Here is a 15562-nt window from a genome sequence, read left to right on the forward strand (position 1 = left end):
CTTGATCTCTTCTTCATTCCCAATTTGCCCAGGATCCATGTGACCAAGTGTTACTGCAGAAACTTGGGTCACACTGTCAAGTCTGAGAGTGGAGCCTCCAAATTGAGACCATAACACCTGAACTTTGACAGTGCAACTTGGGTTTTTTCTACATGCCTCATCAATTGATTGCACTCAGTGTCGGTTAACTCAAAACTTTACTACTCCATTTGTTTTCTACTTCAGTAAAACGCTGCAAAAGCAATTTAGGAGCCCCTGACAATTCTGACCAATGACCAATCTAAGAACTGGAGGAGCTGATCAGAACAGCCAATTTGCGCTCCCTTCACTTCTTGAGTTGTGAAGCAGAAAGATTTGCAAGAACACATTTGATACCATAATTTCGGGGAAAACACAAGCTACAGCTACACTGCAAAAATCAGTCAGTCACTTTAGCAGTGAGGTACTCTCCAAGTCAGTGCAAAGTAACGTAATAACCCTGAAACACTGACATGCAGTTGTTAGCTAGACTCACTACAGGATTTCCTTTCCACCCTCTTCCCAAACAGCTCCTAAGTAAAGGCAACAACAGTCTTTTATTATTACCACACTGTAAAACTGAAAAAAACACAGTTGCTACACTGCAGGCATTCAGGGCAAAAATTTCATTTTCTATTTTCTAAATCACACCAAACAAAAATCAGTAATGGCCAAATTATTACTGATCAAGTATACTGAACCCTTTTCAACAATATAAAAGCACTATGTTGTCAGCTGGGGCATCAATGAGACTCAGATCAGCAACAAAATTTCAGCTCTAAACACACATGCATTGTATTCTATAAGGAAGATGAGAAACATATGGGAAACAGCCATAAGATACACAAGCTACACACTTGGGAAAGAAATCATCAGTAAGGAAAGGCAGGAAGCATTCAGTTCAGTAATGACAGATTAACTTCATCCCTTTCTGATTCCATGGAAACCACGAATTAGTTGAAGGACTGCATCTGACACAACCGATCACTGACGTTACATTTTGGTTCTCTGGGATGGTTACCCATCAGAAACTTGAGTCTGAACAGTGCATTATATTTCAGTCAGATTCAGTAGTTGTTTTTTGATAAAGCAATCTAAATAACTGAGATTTGCACACGGATTACATGTAAAATGAAACCCATTTGAGATTAAAGTGCTCCAGTACCTGCACGTTACTCTATATGTATATAAAAAAAAAAAAGTGTGTGTATATATGCAATAAAATCCGAACAGTGCGCAGATTTGAAGACTGTCAGAAAGGTTTTGCAGTTATTTTTGCATCAGCCATAAGACTCAGGATGTTTTGAAAAACCAAAGCACAGTCACTGCAAACATGAGAACTAAAACAAGTATTACTATCAAAGCTGTGTTTATCCCATATCGTTAGCAGAATTACGACCAATAATGCACAACTCTGATGACTTAAAGCTCACCTTAAAAGCCCCCAGTTTTTACTTCAGGTTTAACAATTCCACAGGAAAAATAAATTTAAGAGACCCACAAGAGACAGCCTCCCACCCAAGAAAAACTTAAAACACACACTGCACTCTTACTTTAGCAAGATTTACTGCTAAATTTCATTTCTGTGGCTGTGAAAGATAGGGTGTTTTTGCCTTTAAAAATTTAGTAGGCAACTAAACTGAACATTATACACAGTAAGCATCTTAGTATTTTATTCGTTGCATCTTTTATACAGAATAAGCTTCACTGATATTTAATTCACTGCAGTATTCTCCTGATGTAGCCATAAAGATTACATTATAAACAAAGAACAAAATTTTTACTTGAGATTTTTTAAAATGTGTGCAATTTTTGCAGTTCATAAACAGCATCACAATTACTGAAAAAAAAAAATGAAAGCAGCACATAAACTATGGCCGGTTTTTTAATCTCCAATTGATAGTTTTTCTATGTTTACCATAAATATGGGAAGCTAAACTCCAACAACTAAAAATAAAAATACCTATAAATTCCTAGCAACCAGGATTCAAATAAAGGAGAAATCATAAAAGAACAACAAAGTTTCTTTTCACTTAAGTTGACATCTGCCATCTATTTACACTATATGAGTTTAAATTCCACAAGACCATGAAGGGTAAGGATTTTTGAAATAGCCTGTTAAGCATTACTTAAAATGGCACTTTTGTAACTCAGGTTTGGGATTTTAGAATTCCTAAAATAGGGAAAGACAATACACTGCAGTATGTCTATACTATTATAACATAAAAAAACAAACTACTCCACTGAGAGTGTCACTGAGATGGCTCAATCAAAGTAATATACATTTACATCTTTATCAACATAGATATTATGGTAAAAATGCTCACATTAAAAAATATAGTTATTATTGTTTGAATTTTCATTAAAACTAGAAGGGTCTACATGAGCCAAAGTATGAGGAATTTGGATATAATAACATGCTTCCTCATTTTATGGCACTAATAAAAATAATAATAGAGAAAGCTCTATTAAAAATCTTTAATAACCACAGTTTAATTTCCTAGTATATTTAAAAACTTTACTATATGGGTGCATGTGCATGCATGTCTGCATAAACACACAAACAGATAAAAAACCTCGAAGTGTATATATTACATGTACACACACATCCGCATTCCTGCATACAACACTTCCATAATGCAAACAGTATATGCAGGGACTCTTCCATGTGACAAACAGGTGCCACATGTCATGCTTTCTTATTTCTCTATGTTTATCCAGTAAATGTAATAACCCTTTTGTAATTGGCTGAATGGAAGTGTTAAGATTCTTAAAAATAATGATGATTTAGCCATTTAGCCACAACGTCATACATAAAGAAACAGTACTGCAAATACTGGTGATCAAAACATGAAATCTCAACATGAAATGGAATGTATTAAGTATTCTAAAAATTATCTAAAGATTAGTTCAATATTATGGCAAAAACTTGGAAGTTATAGAAAGTTTAAAATGTAATTCACATTACAAAGACTAGAGATACTTTATAGATGGAATTTTTAAATATGGATATGACTGGCATTTATTTTTAAGCTTACTTCTATTAGAAATAGACTTGTTTCCTGTACAGGTGATGTTTTGTCTATGCCATATACAATAAAAAAATAAATTCTTTAGCAACCTAGAAATAGTTTATAAAACTCTTGAAGTTTCATTTTCTTCGCTACACATGCCAAGATTAGACTGAAAACTATAAATAAAAGCTATATAGACAACAGGTAAAGTAGAACAAGTTAGGAATACTACAATTTACAGGACAGACTTTATTGTACTATTAGTTCCTGTGTGCTTTGCAATAGGAATAGGGTTGACTTTTCTTTTTTGTTTGTTTTTCTTAAAAAAGATAATTACTTGCAAGAATATAACACAATATCAAGATAATTTATAATATACATGTACTTTAAACAGCAGCCAGGTTTATGGTATCTTAGTAACCTAGAATGATAATCCAAGTCATTAGAAGTACAATACCTAGGACATAAGTGGGAAAGGCAATTTTTATTTTGGGAAAATGGAGCAAATCAATTTCTTAATAAAAGCCTTAATTCTCAAAATCATCTATTTACTATAATACATACAAGACGATCTTAAATCTTGTTATAAGTGAAGATTACAACAGTGACCATCATAAAGCTTTTTTTTTTAAAACTACACAAAACATTCTAGCAGCTGAATGAGTCAAAACTTTCTTCTTTGCAGACCTAAAAAGGTACATTTTGAGCACGAAAGAAAAAAAGCTGCTATGAAAAGTCTCACAGGTAGTGTTTATCTATGGTCTCCCCTTTGCTACAATTTGTAACCTTCTAATTTTTTTACCACTATCAAAATATTTAACCAAAAGATTTGTTTAAATTAAGCAGCATTCTTTTACAGCAAAATTGGTACCAATACAAAAGTAAAATAAATGAAAAAAAAAGATAATTTAAAATTACGGTGAAAAAAAGAGTCATTTGAAATTTTAGTACAACATACCACAGAAAAAATATGAATACAAGTTTATGTGATTTTATATATACACACTCCAAAGAGGTTAATTGTCAGTACCCAAAGTATTTATTGCCATGTATTAGCAATGCATTTTCGTATATATTTAGAGGGTCACATAAAAATAGATTTAAAGAATAGATTAATTGAAGTCCTAGATTAAAACATTGTTTGGTTTAGAGAATTTTACTACAACAAAAGTCATGTTTATGTATGAAAAGTTATATAACCTTATATGAAAATGTCATGAACTATTTCCTAAACACTACATGTATTCCCAAGTGGGAAAAATTAAAATATCTAAAATATATTAGATTAAGTTTACAAGACCATCAATGATCTTTTAAACATGCAGCTGTTTACAGAATTAACAGTTTTACAAAATGTTTAGTTCGGTAATGGAACATAAAGAAATAAGTAGGCAACATCAAAATTTTTGTACAATATTTGAAACTCACTTTTACAACAAGCATGTCCTTGGTATTGTGCTGTAAGAAATAATAAGCAAGTTCACCCACCCTTAAATTGTCCACAGGTTTACTTATAAGTAAAGATGGATGGTGAGGGATCGTAAAATTCTCAACAGTGCATTTTGCATTCTTCCATAAACCACCCTAAGCATAAAGTCACATAAGTAGCCAGGAGATTACAAAATAAACTATAGCTGGGCTTTAGTTGTTTACACAGAATGCTCGAATGTGAAGAAAATTGCCAAAAATAGCATGTTAAATAACAAAAACCAGCCATAAAGCAGGCTGTAAGCATTGAATGTTTCATAAATGTAATTTTTTTAAATCATTTAATTTCTATAGAAAAATTTTATTCACAATATATTGTGACAAACTGTCACAGGAATGATATAGTGATTGCAATAAGGTATCATGCAGCAGCAGCTTTGTACTTTATAGCTATTTTTGCTTTTAAAAATTAAACCTCTCCAGTCATGCTTATCACATAGTTTTTATCTGCAGCGTGTACAAATGAGGAACACAGTACGGGATATAACAAAAAGATGTCCAATCAGCTGGATGGGAATTATTTTTCATAAATATGAAGTACATTACTGTATCCTGAAACATGCATGTCTATAGCTTGTCTCTACTGTCCAGCGCCAGGCTGCCTGCAATCATCTTGTGTCTATATGATACCAAGAGGGTCTGCTGGTAACTGCGACTGTATCAGCTGAGGCTGCAGCGGGGGCGGCAGCTGCAGGGGTACCATGGGCTCCACCATCTGCACTGGGTTGGAAGGCGGGGGCTGACAAGCCACTGGGTTGGGTGCTTCTACAATCTCCCCGTTGTAAAAGAAAAACTGACATTGTTGAATGAAGGTCTCTATAACTGATTGATGGATTTTGGTGGTAGAAAGAAACTCTCTGTTTTCAAAGTCAGGTCTCATCAAAGTAGGCCAGAAACAAATCGATAAGTTATCAGCAGTCATAAAGTTGGTTTTATATTGCTGACTAACCCTGAAATGAGAATGATACGCACAGAGTGAATTAAAACCAGTATGCAATCAACTGAAATATTTTCATAGTGCTCTAACTGTAGACATTATTAGTAAACAATCTCAAGATTTTTGCTCCTTTTCTCCAGCAATACATTAAAACAATTGTCCTTGAATATTTTATGCTATTATGCAGAAGAAAATTTAGAAACCATGTTGTTTCCAGATTTGGATAGTTAACTAACAAACCTTGTTAGCAAGAAATAAATTCAACATTCCACTGGCATTTTGAACTGACAATAAACCAAATGAAACACGTTCTTCTCTTATCATCTAAATTCATTATTGCAATACTATCACCAAACAAACAAAAGAAACCTCCAAAGAGTAACAAACCATCTTGTTACCAAATTTATCATCTATAAGTAAATACCTATTCAGAAAAAATAAAATGCTTTTCACAGCAACACGGCAGAAAGAGACAGGGTATTTTGTTTTCTAAAATATTCTGCATTCTAAACTGACATCACAATTTATATACACATATAACTAAATATATCAATAATTTATATACACATAAAATCAAATTATATACACATAAAATCACAATTTTATCTAGAAGTAATTACTGAGAGATACATGAAAAATCATGTGTTATACATCTGGCAAACACCTAAGAGATGCATTCATCTGGGAACATGCATTTCCTGTATTAAAGTAGATATCACGAAGGTAGCAGAGCTACAATTTCTATAGAAATACACAGAAAATAAACTTCAAGAATTTGTCAGTTACAATTTTGATGATTAACAAGAGCAGCCCACAAGAATTTCTGACAGTTGGCTGTAGTCCACAGATTCAAGAGCTGTGAAAGTCATAGTAAACACTAGAATTAACACTAAAAAAATATTTCCACTCATTTACAATACATGTATAATGGTAACGATAAATCATAAAAAATAGTGTGGAAGTATAGAAATACTGCCTCTCAATCTGTTTTAAGTTTGGTCCAAAGGACACTTGCATACTATTATGAAGTAAATAAAATTCATAATGTCTTTGCTAAAAAAATTACATTTTAAATTCATTTACAGATCAAAGAATAAATGTAAACTACATTTTGCTTAGCATGATTATTATTAGTATGCTGTATGCTTGCAATCATTAGACTAAACAAATGAAAAAGTGGGAACCTATGGCTAGAGGTGAGAAAAAAAAAAGAAAAGCATGGCAGCTCTACCCCAACAACAGCTCACAACCAGATTAAACAAAATGAACAATCAACTGCATTCCCTCCTGTGCTTCAACTTCACCACCTTTGTACTTTCTAAGCATAAATGAAACACTATCAAACCTGTATGTTGGTCTCCTTCCAAACTTTCTCTAACTACTTTAGAATCTTTTTCTAAGTGCTCAGCAAATGCTCATTTACCTTCTTCTATGTTCACTCAAAATGAAAAATTATATGTCTCTCTTGATCCTGCCCACTTCCTCCACTGCCAAGTCTGAGGAACTTCAGACTGTAAACCCACTCTGAGTAGACTTTAAAAGCTGCACACTGGTGTTTTCCCAGATTTCAGAAGCATATTATGCCATATTAGTCCTTCTGTAACATGACAAGGGTCTTCTTAGCAAAGAACATGTATAAAACACAGCTAGTATCAAAATAGCCAATGTCAATCCAATACTAGCCTGTTTTAAGAGCTCACTTCTGCTTACAGTTAATCAATCTCAATTAATGCTCAGAAATGTGCTTATAACACTAATGAAAAATTCATTTCACTCTTGCCATTTATTAAATACTCATGGATACTGGTCTTGTGGATAATACTTGTATTTTTAGTTTCAACAACCAGGTCTAGTGCTTGTGGACTCACCAAAATAATATCAATCACCAATCATTACTAACTATACAACAATAGCACATATTTTACTGTAATGATGTAGGATGCAATAACACAGCATCTAAAACATTAGCTTGTGATGAGAGCTCTTTCATCATGTAGAAGACCGCTTTACCTCATTAAATGAACAATTCATTTGGCAAACAACATTTCCATTTTAATTATATACCAGCAGTAATTTACCACGAATTAATCTCTTAAAAATAAATACAGACTGTCAAGAATTTAGCTACAAGTTGCCTTTAAGATCCTGTACACAGCTGTATCCACCTCTTTCTATATATGCAATTGCTTACATCCAAGCAGATTTCTTGTTGAATGGAATGCAACTACCTGACACTGCAAATGAGACAAAAAATGACAGCCATTCTTTAAGAAAAGATCATTTTGTTACTAGCAACCTGCAACATAAATCACTCATTATTAATAGAGAGGACCAGACCAGAAAGCAAAGGCCAATCACTCGTGTTCTCCAGTGAATTCCATGATTAATATGTTTAATTTGTCTGTATATATGCATGGATTAGAACCTACTCAGGAACTTTTAAAATTATGTTTATGTCTTATACTTGCAGCAATCCAGGTAATTGACATTGTACATTCAGCTGTGCTATGCCAATAGGTGAGCAGATGAAGACTTTCAACAGTTCCAAGAGCGCCATTCTTCCACAAAATGTCTATCATGTTAAGAATTAACATTTCAAGTAACTAATAGCTGTGTCAAATCTGAGATGTTCACTTTTATTTTAGATACTTGGGAGCACATCTTGTAGTTCTGTAATATTGGCATTTGTGTATTGATATGGTTTTATCTATTTTAGGGCTGAATTTGTATTGGACACAATGGAAAAACTGATTCACTTCCCTGTAAAGGAAAATGGATAACTTTATAAAGGTTACGCAAGTTGTATATGTAATGGAGAGAAGTGTAAAAGTAAGCACCTAAATTCCAAGAAACTTACACATTCTTTGAAAAGTGCAAATAGAGAGTACCTACATTCTTCCTGTTGACTAAGTAGAAAAGTTAAAGGTTCTTATTTCTATTTCTCCTGTACTAATAATAAACTCAGTTAGATCATTACAAATACCTGCAGAAACACAAACACATGGACAATAGTCCAGAACAATAAACTATATGAATAATGAAAAGCTTTTAAATAATAATAACAAATATTAATAAATAATGAAAAGTATATACATATGTCTGTACACAAAATGGCCTGGCTGAAAAGTAACATTGCACAAAGAGAAACAAGAAAGTCCTGATGGACAACAAACTGAGGAATCAGCCAGGAGACCCTGCGGCAAAGGTGGCCAGTAGCACCCTAGACTGCACTAGGAGTGCTGCCTGCACCCCTAGGGAGCTGATCTTTCCCCACTACTCAGCACTGCCAAGGCCTTATCTGGAGTCTGGGATCCATCTCTGGACTCTCCAGCGCAACAGACATATGAGGGTACATTAGGAAGAAGATCATTAAGAGATCAAAGATCCCTCAGATGAGGAAAAGATGAGAATATTAAGATTGTTTAGCCTGGAAAAGCTCAGGGGAAGTCTTATCATTGGTTTTAAATATCTGATAGGAGGGTGTAAAGAAAATGAATTGAAACTCTGAGTGGTGCTCAGTGGCAGGACAAAAGGCAACAGGCACAAATACCCACAGGAAATTCTCTTAGCATAAGGAAACACTTTCTACTGTGAGGGTTACTGAGCACCGAAACAGGCTGTTCTGAGAGATTGGAGTCCCATATCTTGGAGATACTGAAAACCTAACTGGACACCACCCTGGGCAATCTGTTGTAACTGACTGTCAAAGCAATGGGGTTGAACAAAAACTCCAAAGATTCCTTATAACCTCAACAATAATACAGTTAATCTCATTCTGTAGATTTCAAAGAATATTTTCATTGTCCCTCAAGAAGCATGAGCAAGCTGGTCTTTTTTTTTTATGACAATATTGTACACATAAAGGCTCAGATTATGTTGTGATATACATCTATTAGTACTATTTTAGTAAATATGGAAATAACTTTTAAATATAAAAACTTTGAATTTCTACGCAAGAGGCAAAATTTAAGAAGTAAGTATAACCAATTTACTGTTACTTACAGTTTTGTTCTACATTTTACTATTCAGTACAGGGTTTGGGCCCTGTCAGGAAGGGGAAAGGGGGAGAGTGGGGAAGAGGGTGTTTAGGCCAAATGACTCAAGTTCCTTAAAGCCTAGATTAGTCTATAATTTTAATAGCTATTATTTCTGGGGGTGGGGGAGGGTCTGTAATAGTTATAATTAGTTGCACAGTTATTATTAGGTGAAGTTATTATTTTAAGCTTTTATTATGTACATACAGCATTCTCTTAACTTTATAGTAGCAACGATGCCAAATAAATGTATGTTGATAATATGTGAGAAACAAATCTGTAAGACTTTATCAATCAACTGCAACTCCTAATATTTTTTCCACATTTTCAATTCTTGTAGATAGTTCATTGTTAAAAACACAATCTTTTTTGCAACTGTTAACAACTTAAACAAAATTGAAAAATACTAAACCTGTTTAGATGTGTTATTATGTATCTGAAGACATCATAGTTCACTGGGTGGAATTTCTTCACAATCTCTTTTAACTCGTGTAGCCGTTCTGTCTTATCCATGATTTCTATAGAAATAAGTGACATTTTCTGACACATCCAGAAAGACATACTGAATAAATCTTTTTCTGCTAAATCTTTTTCCTAGTATGATGGTAAAGTAAGATACCCACAGAGAAATATCAAGTGAGAAAATATTTAATAAAATTCCTATTTCCATAGAGTAACTTTTTTATTATAGTGTTTTTCCTGGTTACTCTAAGCACACCCATTGCAAGTTTAACTAAGCACAAAAATATTTTTCTGAATTTAAGCAAAATTATTTATCTGTGTTCAGCAAATAATTACTTGACTAGCATACAGTTGGCTTGTAGAAGAATGATGTGACAGGGTCATTTCTTGTTAGAGTTCCCTCTGCTTGCAAAATGTTATGACAGAAAGACATTGACATGAGCTTAGAATATTCTTAAAATTCACAATTATTTGAATAATCAAAAAGTTACGCATAGGGCTGGTGCAGCTACTTTAAATATGCTGCCTAGAGAAGGACAGAGATTGTTCATAGGCCCAAAGGACATTAGTCGTGCTTCAAACAGAAACTAACTAACATGTTGGAAAGGATTATGAAATAAAGTAACAATTTTATTTTTAAAAACCCAGCAACTAATGCATACATTCTGCAGAATACGCTTCTAATCAATGATGATTCATGTCATAAAAAAGTGTTAAATACAGTCCAGTACATCCCTAATAGAAATTTAAAGCCGTATTAATGGCATTTTAAAACAGTAATTCAACTTATATTCTAAGCTATTTTATGTTTTGACTGGAATTTAACTGTTGTAATTTTAAGAAAATATAGAACCAAAGTAACTACATTAAACAAGCAATACGCGTGAAAAGTACACTAGAAATACCAGAAACAGCTATTTACAGATACCATAAGAAAACACAAAAGTTTCTAATGGGCAATATATCAAGTCCAGGCCCAAGCCTTAGGCTCACACTAGTGCTTTCATGTTTTGAACAAAAAATACATTGGAATACAGTATGTCACAGTCGTATTCTGTGAAAAAGTGTGGTGGTCGTTTTGTGGAACAGTTTGCTGCCAATGAGACACAAATTTCAAAGACAGGAACATATGAAACATCTGAAAAACGTTTGCATGGCAAACAATATTAAGCATATTATAAAAGTTTGAAAAGAATTTGCAAAAAAATTCCAAGAGAATTAGAGAATTACCATAATATCCCACAAATATCAGATGTCTGATTTTTAAAGTCTACTTTGAATGTAAGACTTCATGAATTCAAGGGATTTTTCCCATTAGCAACTGTAAAGCTGCTCCAAGAGCTTCCATCATTTTTATCAAAAGTGGAAAAAAGTAGATGTCTCCCAATTAAATTTTCTAGTAGAAGGAGAAAAGCTACAATTTATTTTGAAGAATAAATGTATTACATTCATCTCATCTTATATAGTTCTTCTAATTTTAAACAAATTAAAAAAATACTTGTGTCTAAAGAACTTTAAAAATATTCAGTGCAGATAGTCCTTTCAATTTAATTTTAAGTAAAAATAGCAATAATAACAATGGAAATAATACAATTAAATCAAGAAAAGGTTGGTTGTTACTTACTTGATGTTTCTAACAACTCTTGATGCAAACAATAAGGAACTAATGGATCTGGCAGATCTGCAAAAAAAGCTTTCAGAGCCCCAGCCACTGCATTCACTGTTACTCCCATTGATTCTAGACTGATATTATGATCTGCAAAACAAAATTTTAAAAACAGCAGTGTAAGTTAAACCTACTGCTATCATTACCTATAATACTATATAAAAACAAGAATTTATTCAAAACACTGAAAACTAAAAATTTTGCCAAATGATTATTAGGAAGGAAATAAGAAGAAAAAGGTGAACCTATTGACAAGCTGTTATCACACCAACCTACAAAAAAATCAAATATAAGAAAATCTGACATATTACAAAAGAAGATAAGAAAAATAAAGTTGTCTAATTCGCCATGAAGACTTGAATGATTTTGTATTTGTCATTAATTTGCTTCTGATTAATCAATTTTTCCCAGGAAGGAGTTATAAATTCTATTTCCCAAAATCCTGCTAAACAGTAAAGCAAGGCATTAAAAAAATAGCACATTTATTTTCTTTAACATCTAGGAGATATTTTACTATTTTTCACAGACTCAATTTCATTATTAACATCCAAGAATTTTTAATAAGTGTTTTCATTTTGAAACATAAACACATCAAAGTGAAGAGCCTAAACTACCAATCACATTTCATTATATTCTACAATGACAAAGGCTGTTTTAGAAATTATCCAGACTTAATTGTTAATGCATGCTATTCAAGAGAGCTTTCACTAAAGTATCAAGAATTACTATTTGTGGGGCGTAAGAAGAAGTGAATGCCTTAAAGTCTAAGACTGATGAACTATTAACACAAGGAACAGCTAAGACTGCACTTAAAACTCTTTCAAACCTTCAAATACCACCTAGATAATATTTTAACACCACTTAAGCCAGCTGCAACAAGACTCCCCTCCTATCCTTCGAGCTTCACTGGTAATAACCTGGACTATACCAATATAGCCCATCAGAGCATTAAGGACACAGTGCTATGGAACTTGGTTTGCAAGAGCAATCCTTTTATACTGCACTGTGATAAACCTATGGAGAATTCATGTTCTGTTTTGGCTTTAAATAATAAAATCTGATTACCTTGATCAAACTGTTTTTGAATGTTGTCTTGATCTGTTTTATTCCCACTAACACGGTACAGGCCTTCAGTACATAATCCTTAGAAGAGGAGAAAAAAATAAATATTAAAAAGTTTATATACTATAAAGCAAAGCAGAACCAGTTACTACTAATTCAGAAATCAAAAATAGGAATGCATTTCTTAAGTGCCTAAAGTTAACACATTAACCATTACAGCAATACAGGACTACCAACACAAAATGTCAGTTGTCCACTGAGTCCACTATTCCATTTAACATGAATCAGACAAAATGACATTGTAGGATAACAAGACCCTGATGTAGATAAATGTACCCAAAATTATTATCTTACTGATCTCTATTAAATAGACAGTTGGTATTTGTAATGTTTTTTTAATAATCAAAAACCTAAATTCTGTGGCACCCACAATATTCATGTTTTTAAGAACTGTCTTCACAGTTCAGGCTTAACAACTTATTACAGCAAGCAGCAACACACTAAAAATACTCTGCAGGGAAAAAAAAAAATCAACCATTTGTAACTGAATCCTGATCTCTTAATTTCATGGTACAACACACTCCTGTTTATGTCAAGAACGGAATCTTCCAACATGCTTTCCCTTTTACCACTTATATTTTATAAACTTTGAATCCATCGCTCCTCACTTCTTATTCAAGGTAAACTATCACATCATTTACAAGTCTTTCTTCATGGGGTGGCAGAAAAGGGGAAAGGTGTTAGGAAGCCCAGGTTCTCCAAGCTTTTCATCATTACTTTGTCTTACCCCACATTACAGAGTTGTAATTCCATCAGTCTTTCAATGTAAACATTGAACAATACACCTTAATTATACACAAACACACACACACTTGCACATTCCAGTGATTATGCTTCCTACCACATTGCTATCTTTTTTTGCCCACAGTTACAGAATGAAAGAGTCCATCCTGACAATCACACCATTACCAAAGATATTTTCCTTTTTCAATTTAGAACCTACTAATATAAGCAATTTATAGTTCCTTAATTCTTCAAGTTACCTTTATCGGTGCAAAACTATCTACATACTAGATCTCTGGAACACTACATGGGTTTAATTAAAAATTAACAGGTTTCACAGCTTTATGAAATCTCTCGGCCTTTTGCCATCATAGGTCAATAACAATGCATTTTAGATCATCACATCAACACTTAACTGCTCTGTCACACTACGATCCACCAAATGTGTCTTTTCAGTTACCAAGAAACATTAAGAATCCTATTACAATATTCAAAGTACAGAAAGCACGTGACTGGTTCCTACAGCTGGGATATTTTTAACAATTTCACATGACTCTTTTAATTCATTATTTCCTTCTTAATGTCTCAACAACTCAACATGTCTCTTTACTGGTTGCCATCAAGGTTATTTCAGTAAACATTTCTTCAATAAACTTTCATGTCCATCATTTAGCTTTTCAATTCCAAAGTCAAGAGTTTTCCTCTTGTAAATATACACCTGAACAGTCCCTTCAAAAAACCTGAGTCTTGTTCACAGATATCCAGAAGGTAGAATTTGATGGCACAGGGCAAAAAGTGGTTTCAATGATTCAGTGATTTCCACATCTTGAAAGGAGTTTCAAACCTGCCTTCAAAAAAAATGTCCCAAATGTGTTATGTGTGATCACAGCCAGAAACACTTGACATTCCTCTTCCAGAAGCCATAAATAAATACAAAAGACAACTGGTAGACAAGAACAAACTACGATCAAGATTCTCTTTAGTATGAGAGAATTCTCTGGAGACCTTAAAGACCCAGGATAGTCTTTGTTTTATCCAATTACAATTCAATGTCTTTCTGCACAAAGGGAACTGCATGTGCTGCAATAGCAGTCTCTGATAAATCTGACCCAGTCACTGTTTAGTAGGAGTGTACAAACCTTGAATAATTGAACCGGCTGCTCTGAAGACATGGTCTAGTGTGGTATCTGCGCTACAATTTTAAGCAATAAAGAAAAGAGAGTACTTCAGCAAATTTTCAGGTTAAACAAGGAGATGCCTACTGAATTTAGGCATCTTCCAAAAATAGTGAACTGCTGCAATTCTGGATTAAGCTAACAAAATTTTCTTCAGAATTCCTCAAGGAAAAACTTTCGTTACTTGTATACATTCTAGAAAGTCACACTTTCATGAAACGGTTGGTCAACTGTCATTACACTTACTCTAAGGCACAGAAGGAGACAAGTTTAATCTGTAGTTTGAAAGTATTCTTTAAGTAATGCTCCAATTCTCTGTTGCTTTCTATTATGCAACTAGGTCTCTCCAATGGTTCTTACATCAAGAATCAGACACTCTAGTTCACTAGTTTTAGCTTTTGGATTTCTTGCATATCTAGAATGTATATCTATAATAAAAGAAGGAAAGATCAAGAGCACCCAACACTTCTTTTTTTCTGACAGCTTTTTAAAAATTTGCAAATCTCTTGATTTTTGAGAATGTTTTTCTATGTTCTTACTCTGCTTGCATTCTGGTCCAGTCATAATTTTCAACATATTCTTACACAATTGCTACTGTAATAGCATGTAAGAGAATCATATGATTTACAGCAATTTCACGACCATAAGGCGCACCAGACTATAAGGTGCACCTCCGGGAGTCGGCAAATTTTACAACTTTGTACATTATGCAAGGCACCGGACTATAAGGTGCACTTTCTTTTTGCCAGGAAGATCCATGCCGCGCGCAACAAAGTAACAAATTAGTAACTGAATCCTGCGATCGTGCAGTTTACTGGCAGGTGCACAGTTTGGAAACATTTTTCACAGATCGGCGTAGGCTTTCAAAGGCAGCCCCAGGCTCCATCCCCGTGCAGTGGGCCCTGGCACTCCCGCCCAGCCCC

At 33.7% G+C, this 15562-nt stretch overlaps 1 protein-coding gene across 1 annotated transcript in view; it reads right to left on the bottom strand.

Moving 5' to 3' along the window:
- Positions 1 to 1669: 1669 nt before the first annotated feature.
- The window catches only part of ARHGAP5 (Rho GTPase activating protein 5), a 48977-nt gene continuing 35084 nt past the window's right edge, over positions 1670 to 15562 (bottom strand). The window contains exons 5-8 of the mRNA XM_033062055.2: positions 12685 to 12762; positions 11578 to 11709; positions 9904 to 10009; positions 1670 to 5470 (exon numbers count right to left, since the gene is read on the bottom strand). Coding sequence (XP_032917946.1) covers positions 5140 to 5470; positions 9904 to 10009; positions 11578 to 11709; positions 12685 to 12762 — 647 coding nt within the window. The 3' untranslated portion in view covers positions 1670 to 5139. The remainder of the gene's footprint in view (positions 5471 to 9903; positions 10010 to 11577; positions 11710 to 12684; positions 12763 to 15562) is intronic.

Source organism: Catharus ustulatus, chromosome 6 (genome assembly GCF_009819885.2).
Source record: "Catharus ustulatus isolate bCatUst1 chromosome 6, bCatUst1.pri.v2, whole genome shotgun sequence".
NCBI classification, from domain to species: domain Eukaryota; kingdom Metazoa; phylum Chordata; class Aves; order Passeriformes; family Turdidae; genus Catharus; species Catharus ustulatus.